Genomic DNA, 22,001 nt, shown 5'->3' with positions numbered 1-22,001 from the left:
CCCCATCCTTGTTCTATCTCTGTTTCCTCTTTGGTGAAGTGTTTCTCAAAATGAGGAGAGGAGGACAGATTGGCTTCTGGGCATACAGAGAGAACAGCTGGTATATCAGTCCTGGTCTGAGATTTCATGGAGGCTGGGGAATGGGATGGACACTGTTGATGTTGGGAGGCCCTACCACAGTTATTACATCACAATGGGAGTGAAAAAGGACTCTGATCCATTTTTTTAGTTAGAAAAACAGTTAGTGCTTCTTATTCTGTATCTCCAGCCTTCTCTCTCTCTCTTCCTTCTTATACTAAGAAAAATATGTGTGCAGGAGCTCTAACAACCACAAGAAACTTCCATGGGCATGAGGTAAAATTTCAGAAGTTAACAGCAAATCTCATGTTAATTTATGAAGGTCAGGCTTTCTGCTGCTGTCAGAGGTTATTTAGATTTAAGTCTGTTGAAATTCTTTGATTTACCAGGAGAAGCTCAAAGGAAAAGGTGGAGTGGCCAAACGAAAGAGATTGACCTGGTGAAGGAAATACAAGAGGATGTGTTTTCCGTTGATCTGGCATAAATCTATGCTGCTGCCACAAGAAACAACCCCACCTCAAACAAAAAATGCCAAAGACAGGGAGGAGGGAAGAGAATTATTTAGAATAATGAATACCAGGATGTAAATTGGAGGGGAAATGATGCTGACTATCATGAAAACCTTGAACAGCAGTATCCATTGGGCTGTGGAATATCTGTGGACTGTGCTTCGTGACTTAGAGACATTTTTTATGAGGAGTAATCCTCTTTTTAACAGTTTAGTTCATGTATCATTTATATTAATAAATTATACATTTTTATTATATAATTTATATTGACTTTTGTATGCCACTGCAAAGTGACTGAGATGCAGCTCATGTTGCTGTGTAATGGCTGTGTCAGAGCTAGCAAGCTTGCACCCTTATGCTCAGGGCATCTGTTTCTGAAAGAGAGGAGATGGGCTGCTTTAAGAGCTGCTTTGCATTTTCCGCATTCTTCCCCAACCCAAGTGAGGGTTTCTGTGCTTTAGCACTGCAATTCTTATATTCCTTAGGTTTTGCTGTGTTTGGGTGTTGTTTCTGGAGAACTCTGTGTTCAAGCACATTGTTCGAACATTTTGACAAGTCAAGCCACACACGTCAGTACAGAGGTGGGCCCACATGAGCCTTGGGAAGTTCAACAAGGTCAAGTGCAAAGTCCTGCACTGGGACAGGGCAATCCCAAGCACCAAAACAGGCTGGGCAAAGGGTGGATTGAGAGCAGCCCTGGCAAAAAGGACTTGAGGGGGTTGGTAGAACCATTATATGTGCACTCGCAGCCCAGAAAGTCAGCCATATCCTGGGCTGTGTCAAAAGCAGCATGGCCAGCAGGTTGAGGGAGGTGTTTCTGCCTCTCTGATCTGGTGAGACCTCACGTAGAGTGCTGCACCCAGCTCTGAGCGTCCCATCATAAAGATGGTGGATAGAGTCCAGAGGAGGCCATGAAGATGCTCAGATGGATGGAGCACCTCTCCTATGAAGACAGGCTGAGAGTTGTTCAGCCTGGAGAAGTGGAGGATCCAGGGAGACCTTATAGCATCTTCCAGTAACCTAAAGGGGTCTACAAGAGAGCAGGAGAGGAACTTTCTACAGGGTCACGGAGTGATAGGATAAGGAGCGATGCTTTTGAAATGAAAGAGGGTAGGTTTAGATTAGATGTAAGAAGCTTCTGACTGTGAGAATGGTGAGCCACTGGCACAGTTACCTTGAGAAGTTGTGGATGCCCTATCCCTGTGAATGTTCAAGACCAGGTTGGATGGGACTCTTGAGAAGCCTGGTGTAGTGGAAGGTGTCCTTTCCCACAATGAGGGGGTTTGGTCTAGATGATGTTTAAGGTCCCTCCAGCCCAAACCGTTCTGTGATCCTATGATTCTGTAACATGATTGTAGAAGACTTCCTTTAAAAGCTGATAATATTTTCTGTATTTGCTGCAATTTATGGCAAAAGTTATATTTTTTTATTAGGTGAGTTTGCTAAGAGTGTGCCAAGTTATATTTAATTTATCTGAAAGCTGATTGCTCTGGTATTGTCAAAATAATCTTTCTTTTCTTTGTCAAACTTTGTCCTACTTGTGTGTTCATTCTTGGGGATCCCTGCAGTGCACTTTTTAAAAGTGAAGGTGTGGATCTTGGAAGAATTTACACAGTGCAGGAAGGAAATATAATCAGATTTAATTTTGCGGGGATTTTTGATCCCACCTTAACCTCTGTGCTATCAAGTCAAACACAATACATTATGTGCTTAGCAGTGAAAACAGATAAGGGCTCCTTGTTCAATATCAACTGAGCAACAGCACTAATTGCCCATCTCAGCTTGTTTCTCTTTGTAACTCTTGATTACTGAGATACTGACAGGATTTAACACACAGACAGGTTTAGGGCTGAACCTCGAAAAAGGCAGAGGAAAATCAAGGCTCAGTCAGATTTTCGTACACTTAACAAAGTGTTTTTGAACAAAGGGCTTCAAGCCCCTTGAGCATGATGAGCTTAAATGCAGCAAAGGATACTGAATTTGGGAAATGCCCACACTTGCTCATTGGTGGAATCCCTGGATGATGGGAACTTATGTCTCACCTTGAAGCCTGATCTTTACCCATCTGCATCTGTAAATTTATGTGTGGGTAACGGAAGTCAGTCTGGTTTCTCCCTCTCCCTCCTGCACATCAGCTAGAAGGGAGCTCTGGGTGCTGAGGGTAAGCCAGAGTCAGACTCCATGATGCAAACCTGCTTGGGCTCTTACCCAGCCCTTGGCTCCAGCAGCTCAGTACTTACATAAATAGACCCTCTCAGAGGCCCTCCTAAACATGAGTATCAAAACACCACTGCTGAAAAGGACACTGGAAAAATTCAATTTGTTAAGCTTTAAAATACAGGGAGAATTTAACGCCTAAATTATGCTATGACGTGACAGTTCTCTGGTTCAACCAGAGAAATGCAGTCCTGAGAATACAGTAGGGACAAGCAGCTCATGACAAGCCAAGAGCAACATGGGTCTGTTTACCTCCTTCCTTAATGCTAGAATGTGGATAGCAGAGATCCATTGGGGACCTGATTACAACCCTCTGTATTTTGAGATTGCTGCATAATGACCAATAACAGTGCTTACTGAGCTGGTCTTTCTGTATCAACTCTGCCCTGGAGAGGAAGAAAGGACTATTTATTCTTTAGGCTGTTTGCTGACTAGCAGAACCAATAAATCCAGGATTCCTCCTGGTTTCTGTCCACTGTCCCCTAGCACTTCATATTTATGACAGCTTCTGTTCCCTTCCACATCTCCTTCATCCCTTTTGCATATCCACCTGTGCTGCATCATAGCCACCCATACTAGCTTGTGCTTCTCCCCTTCCCTCACCTATTCCTTAGGGAACAGCGAGCACAGCTTTCAGTGCTCTGCTTGCTGTCCCCTCTGATTTCCTGTCTGTACCTTTTTGATCCTGCACCATAACCATTCCTTTTTTTCATTTGGTTCCCTCTACAGTCACTTTTTTCCTCCTTTTCTCTGTCTCCTGCTTAGTCTTGCAGCCTCTGAGGAAAGCTCTGATGCTTTACTAGGGCTGAGCTAGGTCTTAGTAGGTACTAGGTGGGAAGCAGCACATGTTGGGTGTACTACAAGCTGTCGTTTTGGCCAACTGTCAGAATAATTATCAGAGGAAGGTCTGTGTTCCCCTCCACGGAGTGGTGGGGACACGAACACCTTTATCTTTTTATCTCAACAGTAATTTTCATAAAAGGGTGTAAGAAAAAACATCTTTGAGACCTTTGCCTTTCTGATAAATTTGCTGAAGTGAGTCTGCAGGAGAGAGAGGACGAAGTGTTATTGTTATAATCGCCCTTTTCCTGGAAAAAAAACCCTATTAAAATTAGTACCTGGTAAATGAGGAGATAGATCCAAAAGCTTTGTTTTAGGCTCTGATCTGGTGTGGCAGGGGTTGGACTACACCAAAGCACGAGGAGGACTACAGCTTGCACTGAAGCCTGTGTGCACTGCTCTCTGCATTTGGGTGCAATTGCTTGTATGTGCTCATTCAAATCTCCCTGTTCTTTGGCAGTTTCCTACAGCTTAGCAGCTTGCCATCCCTTGGAATCGTGGATATTTCCCTGTGTACGTTTGTGGGGTTTGTTTGGATAATGTATCTTTCATTATTGTACCTTGAAGCCTGCGTCTTCTGGATTCCACACTGAATTTTGGGTTTCCTGCCTAAAATGTATGATGAAAACATTAAGAAAATTTATAGTAGTAATGCTATCATTCACCTTGCAGATCATTTGAAATTAAATCTTTTAGTGTACTTAAATTATAGATATATCACCTTATAAATCTCTGTACAGATATCATTAATAGTTGATTGGGCTTGGTTTCTATTATTTTTTCATCAGTACCTCAGGGCACTGTTCAGCATCCTACAATTTACAAAGAAAATTATCTAAAACAACAAAAAGTTCTTGGCTTTTATTATAAACAAATCTGCAAAATATAGCTGATGAATCACCACAGAGATTTTGTCCAATCTGATGATTAATTGTACTGTATTTAGACAAATCAGTGCATGCTAGCACATACTGTCTCTCCAAAGCCTGTAGCCCACAGGCATTTGTAATCTCAAGCTCCCTAAAACAGCCAAGCAATTTCAAAGTTTATTTTGTTATTCTGAAGCTTTTTGTCCTATTCTGGCAGAGACCAGAAGAAAAAAAATCAGCAGTGGGGGTACAGCTGGTGGAAATGTCTCTAAAGACTCATATTGCTCAACATGTATATTTTGTAAATGATTTTTGAAAGTGTAAATAAATAAACCCAAATGTAGGGCTTTACTGTAAGCACATTTTATTGCAACTCTAGCACAGGCTGACCTGTAATCCAGAGAAGGGTTCTCCAGCCTGTTCTCTGGCACAGCAGTGAGAATCCTCTGTGGTTAGTGTGCAATAAAAGCCGAGTCCATCAGCTGATCCCTCCCTCGTGTGTGTCCCTTTTGCAGCCTTGGACAGATAAAATACATACCAGTCAGCTGGGCTTGAGGCATAATCCAGCCAGAATGCAAAGAGCACAGTGGCGTGCAGCACCAGTCAGCATCCTTCCACAGCAGCAAGCCAACTTGTTTCTTAATTTCCTGAGTGTTAAAATAATTTTAATATATGCATTTCAATGTTACTCTGAGGCAGTCTTGCTCACGGTTTTCCAAGAGCGTCGTGCCTTTCTATAAGGCAATGTCTGTGATCATAAGGTCAACTTCTACTATACCTGTCAGAACTGTTTTCTGTCCTGCCTTATATCTCACTGTAGGTTTCTGACTGCTGTCTCACAACTTTTTTATGGCTGTTCAACAGCAGCCCTGGTGCAGGCTGTGATGCTGGCAAAGATCTGACTCATCTCTTTTGTTTGTTGCTTTTTTAAGCCATGTTTTTCCACTGACTTCCTGTGTCTTCTAAGGGAAGTCCAGGCCCTATTAATTAAAACACTCAAGGACTTTTCTGTGCACGGAATTTCCTCACCTTCAGGTTGCAAGTGGAGACGCTTAACCCTTGTCCTGAACATTTTTGTTCTGAGAATGAGCAATTCCTATCCAGATGAAAACACTGACTCATGATGCCTGCTTGTCTGATACAAGTATCGGGAATATGTGCACTTCCTTAAATGCTAACTCACCTAATAGTTTTTATCATCTCCTCACCTATGGAGCAAGTTCCCCTGATAGCACCCGACAAGAAGTTAATAAGTGCAAAGAAAATTAAGTAAATGTAAATGAAACAAAGCCTGACTTTTGTTGCCATATTCATGGTCTAGTCTTGCAATTCACTCCATACTGGTATGGCAGCACACACACAAGGAGCCGGATTCCTTGGAAGGACCATTTGATGGCTGAATGAGAAGCAGTGTGTAAGTATCTAGAGAATCAGGGACCTCAGCTACTATTTTAATCTGCTTCCCTTCATCAGTTCCTCTTCTCAGGAACAAGTAATTATGTAAGGCAAAGCCTGGTAACCCATTAAAGAAGACACCTCTTTTCTGAGATCCAATAAATGATGGACTGATCGCTGTACAGAAAGCACATGGAGTTTGCAGTTGAGGTTTGTTTGTGTTCATCATGCTATATACCAATCCCTGAGCAAGCCTGACCACTGGAGTGTGAGTAAATAGTGAATAATGCTGCAAATACATTCCTCCTTACTGGGGAAGTATCTCTTTCTCCAGGGAAAAGTCCTTTTGGAGGACCGAGAAAGGAGAAGAAGGATGAAGCTGCAATAGTTGAGTTGGGAGGACTGTGTTTTTCAACTCCTGTCATTTTAGGAGATTTTGAGGTCCTTCTAGTGGTGTCTCTTTCCTCCACAGGGACATAAATATATGATAATTTTATATCTCAGCTATTAAGGGAAGTTTTTGTGAAGCGAAGAGTGGCATCCTCATCCTTTTACTTCATGCTACTGTACATATCAGTGATCCAGTGCCACCATCTTTTCTTCTCTTTCATGGCTTTTGACCAGTGTGATGTAAAGTTGGTAGGTATAATTTCTGACTTTTACTCATATATGGTAAGTGTAAAGAGGCCATTAGTTGTATAACTATAAATGGGGAACTGAAGTTACAGGAGTGCTGCCCAAATCCACAGCACAGGCCAAGACTGCAAGAAGAGCATAGCATTAGCCAAATGTGTTATGGAGCTTGATAAAGCAAAGACATTGATTGCGTTTGATTGCATTGAATTTCTGTTTGATTTCATGTCAGAGGCAGCAGTGGGCTAGCAAAGTGAGTCAAGACCACACCAGGAGGGTTGCAAACACAGCCACAGAAGCACTGGTAATTGCCAAGGAAAAGTGATTAGGAGAGGGAGGGAGACTTTGAGTAGGAGAGAAGTGAGGAGAGATTTGGATCTGTGAGGAAAGAAGTTGCATAGTGTTTTTCACTCCCCTCTGTGCTTTGGGAAATGAACATTCCCTGTAAATAAACAATAGTGCTTTAGAGACAGCACTGCTGGCTCCACTGTTTTTTGTAATGGGAGGTACCTCACAGGTTAGCATTGCTAACTAGGAATATCTGGTATACACTACTTAGCCTTTTTAAAAAAGTAACTGCTTATTGAATGAAGGGATTAAAGAATAATTCTGTTTCTAATATCTGAGATGTTAAAACTAATTCCTTCTCAAATGTCTTAAAGAATCATGGAATGGTTTGAGTTGGAAGGGACCTTAAAGATCATCTAGTTCCAACCCTCCTGCCATAGGTGAGGACACCTTTCACTAGATCAGTTTGCTCAAAGCCACATCCAACCTTGAACACTTTCAGGAATGGGGAGTCCCTAGACTCTCTGGGCAAACTGTTCCAGTGCCTCACCAACCTCACAGTAGCGAATTTCTTTCTAATATCTAATCTAAACCTGCATTCTGTCAGTTTGAAGCCATTATCCCTTGTCCTATCACTACATGTCCTTATAAAAAAATATGAATGTTATTCTAAAAAGGTATCACCAGTATCTAGCACCACTTCCTCTGGGCATCAAATGTGCCATGTTTTCCTTGTGAGCCTTGCGGTTAAGGGATTGTCTTCATCGTGAGACTTTCAGAAGGCCATCAGAATGGCCAAGATCTAATCAGTACTGAGGACCAGAGCAGAATTCTTCTCATGGCTCACATGGTACGTTGTGTAGCTTTAGTATTCCTGAAATACTTCCGTGAAGACAGTCAGGACAATACCAGAAAAGAAAAGATGATGTCCCTGGCTTAGGGATGAGAAAAGGTCTTGTACAGTTTGGGTGAATATACTCAATCCCTTTGATGGATTCTGCAGTGACCTGCAGTTTGATGGATCCTGCAGGCCAGTTCAGGGAGCCTGACTGGACTGCCTGACATCCACACAGAAATACTGCCTCAGTGACAAATTAAGAAGCTGTAACTGTCCTTGAAGTTTCCTAGACACTTACAGATGTGCTCAGTGGCACAATAAAATCTAGTCTGACTTCCACCTTAAAAGATGTAGTGAAACCTGTGATGCTGATGAACTGAATATGAGACTGCAGCTCTGAAACCCTAATGGTGCAGATTGAAGCACTCCCCGCTTTTAATTACCCCCACAAAGCTAACAGCTCTCTGAAGGTTACTATTTAACCAGAAATAGTGATACAGTGTCTATATTTTGACTTGAAATTGCTGGGGCAGTTAATTTTTACTAAGCTCTATTTCTTGTATTTTTGTCCTCGTGCATGACTGAACCCATGTAGAATGGCAGGTTCCTGGGCACAGGTGAGTTTTCTGGTCTGGAAAAACAGGTTGTGTCTCTACTCCACACAATGCCCATCTTACATGACTTGATCAAAATTACTTATATTTTTAGCATTTTATTTTAATTGAATTGTTGTTATTAAGTCCCAAGGAGACTAAAGGAAAATTGCTTCATTTCTTTTTGTTTCTTTGAAGCAATTTATCAACTGCAATCCCAAGAGAGATGAAGAAGGCATGATGATAAAGGCCGAATCTGTTGCTGAGGTTTCATTCCTCTTTCAGAATGTTTAGGCTGCATCTTTTCTGCAGAAAAATCAAGTTAATTCATTTTGTTGCCACTTGGATGTTTTTTATTTACTACTGGTCCACACAGACCAACCTGTAGTATTCAGAGCTCTACCTTGCTGTTCTCAAAGGCACAAATAATCTTTTGCTCCTGTTACCTTTCCTATAATCAGAGAATCATAGAATCGTTTGGATTGGAAAGGATGTTAGGGAACATTTAGTCGGAGCCCCCTGCCATTGGCAGGGACACCTTCCACAGGACCAGCTTGCTCAAGGCCATCCAGCCTGGCTTTGAACACCTGCAGGGATGAGGCATCAATAGGTTCTCTGGGAAACTTGCTCCAGTGCCTCACCACCCTCATAATAAAGAATCTGTGTATCCTTGAGAGAAACCTGGCTGCTACTCTTCCCTATTCAGTCATCAGCAAAGCTTTTGCTGAGTTAAGTTTGTGGATCTTGTCTGTTCCTCCTGCCTGCCTTGCAGAAGGGATTTTAGGAAAGATTAACCCTCTGCCAATTTGAGGCGCGTTATTATGACAAGTTGGCCAACTCATCTCTGTGGGTAACGGTCGTCGTCAGGAGGGAGAGCACCACTCTCCTGGGGATCATACAAGAGGAGGACGTACCTGTGGCCCCTGACTCTGAAGTCTGACATGTGTCTAATTCTCTTAGCATCTTAAAACACTGTGAAATCGCTCAACTGCTTGTCAGAGTTGGTCACTGCATACTCATTCTGCAAAGGGACTTCCAGCTCACCACTACCAGGATCCCCTTCTGAATGCTTGAACACCTAATGGGAGTCCACAGAGGCTCAACCAGGTTCAGGAGTGCTTCAGCTGGATGCCTAAAGGCATTGGAAACTTTTGTGTTTTATTGAAACTGGGCCCTTGGCTCTTGGATTCAGCCTTGGTGAAATAAGAGGCTTGCTTAGATACATGCCCACTTCCTGATGTGGTTGTGTCAGCGAGAGGTCACTTTCCCCAGATGGTTCACCATTTCTGCTCCTAAAGGATTCCCTTTCAAAGCTGGTAGTGCCATTAGGGTGTTAATTGTTAGTCCAAATTAAGCCATCTGATTTTGCCTGAAGGAAAGTAAGGAGAAATTAACATCAAATACATAATATTAAGGGAAGGAACGCAAATTCTGAGAGGGGTGTCTACCCATGCTTGGCTTTCAGTCACCAACCTAGTTATCTAAGCCAAGCCAATGACAGCTGTGAGAGTCCCAGTCCTAAGGAGTATAGTGACAGCAGTCATCAGATTTTGGAAAGCCCAGGCTGAACTCTCTCTCCTGGCATATCTGGAGCAGGGGTTGGAGAGCAGCCCACTGCCCTCCTCATACAAGGTCAGAGTCAGGGGGCCATGGGTATCTGCCCTCTCCACTTTGTATGAAACAGCTCGCCGTTCCATTGAGCCACAGGACCAGTGGTGGGTGGACAATTGGGTTCAGCTTCTGCTGTGAGCACAGGATATCTTTCAAAGGTTAAATAGCTGGTGGACTCCCTTCAGTACTGAAGAGATGTGAATATGAGGCACATGGCTAGACATTTAGGTAATAAGTTAACGTAAAACAATACCATTCTTTTTAAAAGCATATCACAACTTGAATTATTTGCAATGTTGTTTCTAATTTATACTTTTCATTCCTAGTTAGTAACTACTTTCTAAATGTAGATGGCAGCAGTACAGTACTCCCTTTTTATGAAGATTGACATCTGTGAATACTGCCTTTGAGACAGGCCATGTGTATGTGATTAGTTCGTTGGTTACTGGCACAGTGTTAAAGAATTATGCTGAATAAATGAACCATTACTTTCCCTTTTTTGCCTTTCTGATCTGTCTGTGTGATTGTGACTTGATCAGTGTTGAAGTCAGCACTTTTATTTTCCTTCTTTTGGAAGTAAAGGGCATTTTCATTAAGAATCCCTCAGTTGACTATGGGAAGATATCTGCCCCCTAGAAGAGTCATGTGAGATAAGCCCTTGCCAGAGTGAGTAGCCCAGTTATGTTTGATTATCCATCACTCTTATGGACTTACAATGGAGGTTATTTTCAAGCTTCTTTTACCTAATATTTCACATTAGAACCCCAAATTTTGACCAGATATGAACTTTCTGGGGCTGAGCAATAGTTGACAGATGTAAGCAGCAAAAATGCATCTTTGTGTTGTTCCAAGTGTTACTAGTTGCTGGCACAGCTCCTGTTTTTGTGAGTAGATAACAAGGCAAGAAAAATGGATGCCTTCTCCTGCCAAGGGGAGTCCTCAAGTTAGAGCCCTTGATTTGTGCTGATTAGACAACATTGTCTAATGTTGTAAGGAATCTTCCCTGAGACAGGTATGGAGGAGGTTGGTTCTTTTGGAGTCAGAGTAGCCTAAAAGGAACTTCAAAAAAAATCCCAAAGTATCAGAGCAGAGATCAGTCAATGTAAATAATGCTGTCCTGGGTATTGGAAGAATCCCTGCTAAGGTTACTATTTTTGGTAACAACAGCAAAGAAGCAAAAAATTAAGCCACAAGTCTAAAACCTGTTTCAAGAATGATCTTTTTCAGCCCCTAATTTTATTAAAAAGAAGGCATTTTTGGTTAAACCTTGGAGACCTCTGCATTGAGAAGTCATTACCCTTAGTGCAATTAGGTATGCTGTTGTCCATGTAAACACTTCATACTGAAGTAACATCCAAACATTTAATTTTCTGTTTCACTTCTCCTAATTTTTCGTGTTTTTCATTTGGTCAGTGTCAAAAACTAGGATCAGATCTTAATGAAAAACACAGAAACAGTGTTGCAAGAGCAGGTTTGGCTTCATCTAAGCAAATGCCATGGCAAGTGATCCAATTGGAGTTCTGTTCACTAGAGAGGGGACCCAAAATCTCTAGCTCTGCAGTAGCTTCTCACTGTGTGAGAAGGATCATGCTTTCACTGTTTGAATGGCCAGCTATAAGCTCCTCAGGAAAGAACATGTAACAATACATATGGCAAAACCAGAAGCCTCCCCTGTGCTCATCAGAACTGGTTTAACTAGAAGACCCTTCTGCACTAAGGCAGAGTTTGCTCCCAAAGCAATGTTTCACAAGGGTTAAATGCAGAGAGTTGCCTGGTTTTTTGCTCAGCAGCTCATTTTCCTGCATTTTCAAGTTCACCTGTTTTATTTTATCTTGGAGTTATTAATTTTATTACAAGACTTATTTTTCTTCTTTCTTTCTTTTTTTTCTTTCTTAGCGGATTGTTTATCACCATCCACGACAAAGGCCATATTGCAACAATGCTAAACTCTTGGCCTGAAGAAAATGTTAAGGTATGTGTCATGCCTTCTGCAGACTGGGAAATTACAGGGAGTTGGATGCAAAATGAGGTTTTTAATGTAACTGCTTGGCATCATTTTCAGAATTGGCTATTTAAAAGGACAAGCAAAGAATTATTCCCTTCCTCAGAGAATTTTCAGGCTGGATTCCAGTTGAGCTTCAGTTTCTAGTCCAGTTGGGACTTCAGAGACTCTTGTTATGTGTGTATGCAGTCAAGAACAACTTCTTCTAAGGTAGCAGGATCTTGGTCAAAAAAAAAATGGGCATGATAATAAATTTGTACAAAATAGGGGTCCTAGTGAAAAGATAAGGTATGTGTGTTGAAGAATTGTGTGGTTAACTTGTAACTTGTCAGATGTACCAAGGCTCTTTAAGATATCTCTGTAACCAATGCTTGTAGGACTCCTTCCCAAATCCAGTGAGTCATGCAGCATCAAGAACACTGGCAACTCTGCAAATCATGTTTGATATCCAGCAGCTGAAAATATTACTGACACCCCACCCAAAATGTATTCTTGTGAAGTGTTTTTCACTAGAGCTCGGGGCTGGGCAAGTCCCTGGCATGAAATAGTCAACACTTTAAGCAGGTCTTGCCAGTCACCTCACCTCCTTCTATCAGTCTGAAAGTACATGTGCCTGGGAATTTCCCTGGCTATTGACAGAGCTTTGGTCCCCTATCAGTCATCTGCTTCTTTCAGAAAAAAAAGTTTGGCAGCTGAGAAAATCTTGCAAGCATTTTCCACTTCTAAGGGGAAAAAAGAAAGAAATTTAACATGTTTTCAGAAAAAGTGATCACATTCATATAACTTTGGAACTGTGGAGAACTGATGCAAACTAGGTATTTTGTCCTTGCTCTGTCCAAAGCTTGCAGTATTTGCATTTGTTTCCAGCTCAGGGCTGTGAGCAGAACTCATGGCTAATAGACATCTTTTTGCAGATGGGGAAACTGGCATAGAAAGATTAGGGACTGTTGTTGAAAGAGCCTTCTCTGACATCAAGAACAGACCATAGGAAGGGCAGTGATGCGTGAAAGAGGTTCAGACTATCTACTTTCCAGATTTGCCAGACTACAGAGGCAGCTAATTTTATCAGTATTGCTGTTATGGACCACGGGGTTCCCTGTATCTTTGTGCACACAATTCTCCATGCCTGAACTGGTAGGCACTGGAACACTCAAGATTTTGAGCTAAGTAGGGAGGCACCTGGACTGCACCTAAGTCCCTGGAGAGACTCAGTTTTTTTGAAAAGGCTGAACACCACCACCTCTAAGTTCCATTAAAGACTGTGCAGAAATACCTGGAGATGCTGCCCACATTTTGCCATGTGGCTCATTAGAGTTTCATGGCAACAGTATTCACTGTAGAGGAGAGAAATCTGGGCCACAGGCCTGCATTTTCTTGCCTGGAAGGGCTGGAAGGGTGCTGGTGCTCTGCTCAGCCTAGCAAAGCTTAGCCAAGCTCTAATGAGCCCTGCCTTCACCCCTCCTGTCAAATCTGGACTGCCCCGAAAGAATCACAGTGCCAGAAGCAGAGCAAGCGAGAAGAAACCATTTATGGATATACTTATGAGGGAAAGAGAGGGGTTTGTGTCTCTTCCAGGATAGCGAATGAATCCTACCATGGGGATTGGTGCTCCAGAGAAATACTTTGACTCATTAAAACTTAATTTTTTTTTAAATATTCTCTTCATAGTTTAAATATTAACTCCATGTAATTTCAGGATAAACCTGTAGCAGTGCATGTGCTTGCTGCTTCCTATTCCCATTATTGCCTTTAAGTCCCAATTGCATCCTCTGGGTGTGGTAGAGTGAGTGCACACCCAAAACCAGATGGAGGCCACTCAAAAGAGACTTTCTCATTGCTAACGCTTCACATTGACTCAGAAGGAAATGAAAATAGAAAAATGTTCAAAAATGGATGGGACGTGTGTACAGTTTATGTTGAATAAGAAAGGACACTGAAATAGACGAGTACAATTCTCCCTGAAATCAGAAAGTGCAGCAAGAGGTTTATTCCATTCCTAAACAACAAAATGCTCCTCCATCACAGCAGCAAACCAATGCATCTTTATTTACTCCCCTACTCCCCAAGGAAGTACATCTATTGAGATAGTTTCTAATCTCCAATTCTCTTATGTCTTACTAAAGTACACACGTGTATGTCCCAAGTTTAAGTTTAGCCTTAACTTTGCAGATCAGCAAATTAAGAACTTATTTGCAGTCTTCTCCTTTGAAATCCAACATAAGCTGTGCACTTGAGTCCCCCTCAGTCTGATAAACCATTTGATGTGAGCACTCTTACCTGAGCTGCTGGGACAGTGCTGAAAGCTGAAGTTCATTATTGTATTTACAGCTTTTCTCCCACAGTGGGACTGGACTCCAATATATGCCTATACTTACTGGATTTCAGAACTGCCCCAAAGAGTTCCTGACCCTGGGACAAAACCAACAAATGGAGTAGTGAACTTAAAAATCGGGAAGTTTAGTCAGATTGTCGTGGTCATTTGCCTCCTAAGGTCTCAATGTACAGTGTGGGTTGAACAACTCAACTTTAGGCTTCTAATTTGGGCAGCATTAAGCCGACTTTTATGTCCCTTCTTGTCACAAAGAAACTATATGATAACAAGAAAAACCTAAAATTATATATCAGAGCTTTTGGTTACGTAGCACCATACAGTACTGCTGAAATGCATAAAACTAGTTGCACAAAGAGTTAAATGGCATTTGTTAACTCTCAGCTGGGTGGGGAAAAAAGACCTAATATCAAATCCACAGTCTGGGAGCTTCTCTGCAGTCCATGGTGCTGCCCATGCTGATGGCTTTTCTCTACCTGTCTCACAGTCAGGGAGACCAGAGGCAAAGGGACCCAGTTACAGTGAGTTCTGTTTTGTTTATCTGATGTTGGCTACTCCACAGCTACTCTACAACTGTGTGAAGACATAAGCCTGTTTCTTCCACAGATGCAGTTCATAAGCACGAACATTTTCTTCTTCTAGAAAAAGAGATGAAAAAACCAATGCCAGATCTCTTTTGTGATGCTTCTTGTTATACAGCTGAGGATGCACAAAAAGCCTTGCTGGTTGGACTTTGCTACAAGCAAATTGAAGTGTTGGCAAGCAGAGCTGCTGCTCTCTCACACTGTGAGCAGCTAGCTACCCATCAACCACATTTTCTCTACCCCCAGAAATGAGCAGCCCCCCTGTCACTAACAGCTAATTAACGTGTCATGTAGAAGGAGCACATACCCACCATGCAATGCATTTGCAAATGGCATTAGTGTGAAAACAGTGGAGCTGGTTTTGCTTCTAGAGCCTTGGCAACCCCATATAACAGTCTTTTTTGATCCTCCTAGGCTATCGTGGTGACAGATGGAGAGAGGATTCTTGGTTTAGGAGACCTAGGAAGTTACGGCATGGGTATCCCAGTCGGGAAGCTTGCTTTGTACACAGCTTGTGGTGGAGTTCACCCACAACGGTGTCTCCCTGTCCTGCTCGATGTTGGCACAGACAATGAGGTAAGACAGTTTTTCATAAATTTGGCATGGGAGGAGAAAGAATTGAGATTAATGCTTAACTGAGTCCAGTTCCCTAAATATGGAGGCAAAGCCGGAGACATCCAAGATGAGACAATGACTAGACCAGCACTGCAGGGAAGTGGGAAGGTTTAATTCCTGTTTAATGCATGAGAAACTTTTACTTTTATGAGGAACTGAAATAAACACTAAATAGACTCAAGGTCCCCCAGTGAGAAGACTCAGAGTGTTACCAGCTGGAGCTGAAGGGTCAGCTCCATCTTTCAGCATGGCAAGGTGAGTTGATAGGCTTTTTGCAGGAAATCCTGGATTTATTCTTCCTCTAGTAATTGTGAATAAACAGGCAGATATTCATGTCTGTGTAGAGGTGACTGTATTCCAGAAATGGAGAATCCCTGGTGAGTGGTTTGGGAATGATTAATTTCACTGTTTTGTCAGATTGCACATGTTACTGCACATGATAACCAAGCAAGAAGACTCCATCTGTTTGCAGATTTTTACCTTATGACTCTGGCTCAGAAAGGCCAAAGTGAAACATTTTAGCAATGCCAGAATGGACATCTGTGAGGATGTGTTTTTTAAAATTAATATCCTATAGCTATTTGTGATGGCCTGGGTTTGTCCATTTTTGTAGAATGTACTTGTGCCTCACATGACCTCAAGTAAACCAAATACAGGTTTCTTGAGAGGAATAATAAATCTGAGGTATAAGAGCTTTAATTCCTTCCTAATGTTGTCCCTTTAGCATAGTGCCTGTCATGGACTTATGGAATATAGGGTGTCCTCATCTCAGCCTGATCCATGGTCTTTCTTGAAAAGGGGGAACTCTGATCTTGGACCCTCTGAGGCTAAAGCGGGAATTAAGTCTCAGTCTCTCACTTTTTGGAGTCTCTAGTCAGTAGAGCGTTGTACTTGACTTTGGGTCCACCATCTCTTCCCTCTCCTCCATGCTGGTCTGCACACCACCAGTGCTAGCATGCTCTCAGCCCCCCAGCTGGAGTTTCCCCCCAGAGGAAGCTGGGTGAAAGTGCTTCCCTTCCCAAGGGAAGCTTCTGATTGTGCATGACTATCTCTTTCTATCTCAGCATCCACGGGACACTAAAATCCAAAGTGGCACCAATGATTTTTAGGCCTCTCCAAGGGTCAAATGGCATCAGAAAAAGGGAATCACAGAGTCGGTGTTGGGAACTTTTGTTCCGCCCAAGATCAGATGTAATTTATGTGTCCAGAAACTTCTTTGTTGAGGTAATTTCTGCATCTGAGATTAAGATATGTCCAACAATATGAACAATATATTTCTTCACAATATAAATAATTCGTTTATTTATGTAATGGCTTTTTTTTGTGCATAAGCCCAGATTAACTGAACCCTAAGCACATCCTAGCCCATCCTGTCCCACAAATAAACTCCTTTATCAGTGCATAAATATGACACCTCTTTTAGGCATTCATCCTGTTCATCTCTGCCTATTAATATCTGGTGAGCCAGGGGTGACCCTGTTGCTAACACAGAAACTTCAGGTAGAACACAGTAAGTACAGCAGTTGTATTATATTTTTAGAATCAGTTGCCAGTTTGTTTTTCTGAAGGTCCATAATACATTGTATATGCTTTCAGCAAATCAGTCTTTTTTCTGAGCTTGGCACTTCTCAGCTTGTCTGTGGGAGAATTTTATACTCTATGAACAGGCCCCGGAGCACCTGGTACTGTAGGAGCAATCAATGAAGGAATACTAGTGGGTCTCCTTCCTGTTCCGTGGCCCTGAAGAGCTAATGTATTAAACTCAAAGGAAAATCTCTTCCATCTTTCCTTCTAAGGGAAAACAGCTGTGGCTGTAAAAACAGATCTGATATTAGCATACCTGCCAATACTTACAGCCATATGGCTGCAGGACAATAGGTTTGAGATGGCTCATGCCCATATCATATGTATAGTTCGGTTGCTGAAATTGGACGGGAAATAGAGTTGCTTTGCAGTGACTCACAGAAATCTTGGCCCATATGTCTCCTGCCACTGTTTGTCCTGTAATTTTCTCCCAAATATAAGCTATTTCCATGCTGACACAGTCCTTTATAGGTGGCTTATGGGTCCTGATTCGACACCTGCTGGATTGGTTGGAGGAATGGCCTGTTTTTATGGTCCTATTGGGAACCAAAATGTAAATTTATCTGTTATATGAAAATACCTTTCCTTGACACCTACCAGATAACCGAGGTGAGTGCTAGGTAGGTGCAGGTCTTGGAAACATTTTGGTAGCTGATCACTGATTCTGGTCAACACTGGGCTGTCACTTTAAAGGCCTAAACTACACATGTAATTTCAAGTTACTTGAGGCGATCTTCATTCTCAAAGCACTGTTTATGGTCAACTTTCCTGGTAACCTCAGTGCAAAATTAAGAACCGAATCCACAGTGAACACTCCTCACACAAGGTCAGTTTTATTCACTAGGAGCAAGGCACCTTGGCAGAGAGCCTTTGGTAGAGCTGTTCTAGGGATGCATTTCCTACAGCCGTCAAGAAGTGTTATATCTCTCCGACTTTATTTACAAGACAAGATAGTCCGTAGCTTCCTATGGAAACACTTTCTGCTTGGGAAGAGATGTGTGAGCTGGCCTTCACTGCATAGTAAGTAAAATTAATATGACCACATCAGACAAACATTTTTGGTAGGCTGGGACATAAATCTCCATCCATCCATGGAAGAGAAGATGTCAACAGAATTGCTTTGTGTCCTAGGCTCTCCTGAGTGATCCACTCTATATTGGACTGAAACACAAGAGGGTTCGTGGGAAACAGTACGACGAACTGATTGATGAGTTTATGCAGGCAGTTACCAACAAGTAAGTGGGGTTATATACATGGCTCCTCTGGGCTGCTTCCATTTAAGAGCAAATGTTGCAACTCGTGAAATAAACATTAGTATAATTGATCATCCAAGCAGAGGAAGGTCATTTCAATTCAAGTCTCCTGGGTGGTCTGCAAATGACTCTTTGTGCTTGAGCACTTCATGTCAAAAATATTTGTCTTCAGAGAACTGAAATGAGACTGACTATTTATAACCATTTCCTGTCCCTATAGGCCAGAGGTGTCAAACATATGTCCTGTGGGCTGTATCTGGCCTCCGTCATGCATTTATGAGCCTCATTCAGCAGAGTCAGAACCTAAACTTTGGGTTGTTTACATTTTATAAAGGAAGTTTCTAGCTCTCACCATTGTGAAGGAAATCATCTAAATGGAAGTGGTTATGTTCCTTCCCACGGTGTGGAGTTTGCAGACTGCCTGTCTATTGCTTTGTCTAAAATAGGAACTTCCCTGCTGGCGTTTAAGTCTGTGGAGTGAGAAGGCCAGGATTACATGCATTGGCCTTTTAGTGGTGGGACAGACCAACTGCATATTTCCGTTCTTACTTACTACCTGGGATAGAGGGTCTCTGATGTACCACGGAGTTTTATTTGGGAAGAACAGAAGCACCACCTCAGCCCTGTATGTGCACCTCTGTCTGAAAAATAAAAGAAAATGTATTAAAATCTCCATGACTATATGGAGAGGTTGCCATAAGAAAGAAAGTGAGGACAACTGTTAAGGAAAAAAGATTAATATTTGGAAAGCTCCAAGCCCCAAAGCAGCTTTTTATGCCTTCCCTAAAGCAGCAGATGATATTGATAAGGAGCAGCAGAGAGCTGCAGTCTGTGCCTGATTAGCAGGCTGCTGCCTGCCTGTATGTCCTATGGTGTTTTCTTCACAGCTGAAGGAGCTATGTTTGATCTTCCCTCTGTCTGTGTCTCCAGCTGGCTGCTGGATTGCGTGTGTTCCTGCACAAATGGAAGGGAGTGGGTGGTACGTGTGTCATCAGCACGCAGTTCAGCGTGTCTCCTTGGAGGTAGGAAACACTGTGACCAGTGTCTGATGACAGCACCTACCCATCCACTGAGAAGCACGTCTTTACACACACAGTCTGACTGCCGAGCTGGCTGTGGGTGGAGGGATGTAGGAAATAGGGGCAGAAATGCAGAGGACCATTCAGTCACAACTGACAAATCAAGTTTTGAGGAGGGTGAGTGTGTCGTGGAGAGTTTGAGCATCTGCGCAGTGTTATGGTGCACCCTGTGCACATCCAGGGTGTTAGGCAGAAGCCCCTCCTCTGCTGTTCAGCAGCACAGTGTAGACATGTGCCATATGACAGCCAGCCAGTGCATCAACCTGCCCAGCTGCGATTGCCCACTTACTGTGTAAAGATACTTGCTATAGCCCCTGTACCTGTGAATGTGAACACAACAACACTGCCTTGCCTGTTGGATTAAAAATACATACAGGTGACTGCAGAGAGAATTCCTTGTTTGTGCTCTGGTTTGTTCTTCTTTATTTCTGATAAAAAATCTTGACTGAAATGCCATTTTATTACAGGGTAGTCTTACGTTAGACGCTTGTGGGTTATCTAGTGGGAAAAATTTCTTAGAGCGTAGAAAACACAACTAAGAAATCACAAGAGACTCTGCAAGTAGAAAAGATTTAAGAGTCATCAAGGTTGATTTGTGGGGTTTCTGTTTGTTTTGATTGTAGTCACTAATTAATCCTTCAAGGAAACTATCCCACTTCCTTCTGGCCTGAAGACCACGAGGGTGTTGTGGTGTAGGTGTTGATGACAGAAAGGGAACAATAGAATGAGAACACAGATGATGGTCTCAGCCATGATAAATTTGGCTCTGAGATTTATGCTCGTGGTATTGAACGCAAAGCTGATTGCTCCCACTATTCCTGTGCTGTCAGTGAAAGGACCAGAAAGACAATTTGCCTTTTCTGTGTTGCACTTGGAGAGGAAGGATTGGATGTTATTTTCCTGTGTTTCGTTTACATGAGCTAATCTCTACACTGAAGGGAGAAGACCATGAAACAATGAACTCTTATCTTGTGAGGAGGTGATGTCATGTCTAAGGCTTTCATCCAAGTACTGGGAATCAAGTTCCTAGGGCCTCTGTCACAGCTTTTCTGTTTCCCCTAGCCAGGATGAATTGCTTGAATACAGTAAGTGCCCCCAAAGTTCTCAACAAAGTGGGGCTGAGAAATTCTGCTTTACACTTCTCCTTTCACATCTGTAAAGTATTTGGAGATTCTTGAGAGAAAGGAAGCATTACCCTTTATTATCATCCTGACCACCAGCATATTGAAAAGCATTATTGGAGTGTGATCCTCTGGGAGCTCTGGGATGGTGAATAATCCTGCTATCAGCCTGGGTTTGGCAAACTCATATAAAACAGGTTCATTTGGTCTCAAATTTCCACTGGAATGACTGGATTCAACCCAGTAGGAGCTCTTGCTTCTGTTACAAGAGGAAGCAGAAATTGTTCAGAAGGTCAAGAACATACTGCTTCCACTTACGAGGAAACCCGTGAATATGAGCTGCTGTGATCTGTTATGCAAGTCTGTAATGTCACATGCAAATTCAGTTGTCTGGGAAGGAACCTTTTGGGTTGCCACAAATCCTGTGCAATTGGGGAGTTTCCTTTTCACCTTGTTGTTCATGCAGAAATTCTGTCTACTTCCTGAGGGTACTTCAACTTCTCATGGAAACCGTTTGTCACTTCCTCTGCAGGAGTACCTCTCACCCTGTCAAATCACTCCTGGCTCAAGAGACATTTGTCACTGAAGTGGAATGTGTCAGAGCCCACAAAAAAGGCCAGGGGAATGAAGCTTTAATTTTCTAATGGAATAATAATATCAAACAGATGTCAAATTTCTATTGCTGGAGACCTATACAGTCAGTAGAAAGGGCTCCTGGTCTCATAATAGCCACCTAGTAATAAAACAAGGAGTGCGTCAGAGGCTTCAGAGTTAGCACTTCCAGTATTTTGAAATAAAGGGTGATTTCTGGGCAATTTTAGAAAGAAGAGTCCTTTCCGAAAAAGCTGGATAAATTTCTTGTGTTTTCCTGCTGCCTAAACCTCCATTCATTACTCTTTCACCTAAAACATGTGAAATGACTGAGCTCTTTAAGAAGAGCTCCAAGCTATCCATTCTGCTTCTCTTGGAAGGCAACTAAATGCAAAATTTGGCCCATTAGGCCTACCTGTATTTGTATGAAGCAGCCCGACAAATTGCTGTTTTCTCAGAATGAGTAATATGCTTTGCATGGAAAAATGCACTGCTTCAGTTTTCCCTCAGTTACAGTGGCAAAGGACAATTTAGTCTTACTCTTAAACTGGTGCATTTTTGTAAGCTGAAGTAAATATTCACCTGAATTGTCCAAGGATCGAAATATATATAATCGAAATATATAATCGAAATATATATATAATCGAAATAAACCACAGAATTTCTGGATCTTGACTATATGAGCAAATTAATGTTGAAATTAAAACACCATGAGAGATGTGTTGTGCTGAAGTGTGTTCTCTGGGCTCTGAAGGACTTCAGCCCAGCATCTACAGTAACAATATGCATTAATTCTCAGGCTCTCTTTCAAAGCAAACTACCTCTGTAAATGTTTCCCTCTTTCTCCTCTTTTCCTAAACTGGTATGGAAACTAGAGACCAGTTCCACATCTGTCCTATTCCAATTACTCTTTCTCTAGCTTTCATCATACAGTACAATACAACTTGGTGGCTCCAAGGGGCCAGACGTGTT

The 22,001-nt window shown here is 42.2% G+C and overlaps 1 protein-coding gene across 4 annotated transcripts in view; it reads left to right on the top strand.

Moving 5' to 3' along the window:
- The window catches only part of ME3 (malic enzyme 3), a 119,572-nt gene that overhangs the window by 72,915 nt on the left and 24,656 nt on the right, over nucleotides 1-22,001 (top strand). For all 4 annotated transcript variants that reach the window (XM_064644999.1, XM_064644996.1, XM_064644998.1 and 1 more), the window contains 3 exons: nucleotides 11,768-11,843; nucleotides 15,201-15,362; nucleotides 18,117-18,220. In XM_064644999.1, coding sequence (XP_064501069.1) covers nucleotides 11,768-11,843; nucleotides 15,201-15,362; nucleotides 18,117-18,220 — 342 coding nt within the window. The remainder of the gene's footprint in view (nucleotides 1-11,767; nucleotides 11,844-15,200; nucleotides 15,363-18,116; nucleotides 18,221-22,001) is intronic.

Source organism: Pseudopipra pipra, chromosome 2 (assembly GCF_036250125.1).
Source record: "Pseudopipra pipra isolate bDixPip1 chromosome 2, bDixPip1.hap1, whole genome shotgun sequence".
Lineage (NCBI taxonomy): Eukaryota > Metazoa > Chordata > Aves > Passeriformes > Pipridae > Pseudopipra > Pseudopipra pipra.
Note: the sequence above shows the minus strand (reverse complement) of the source record. Positions and strands in the feature narration are given on the sequence as shown.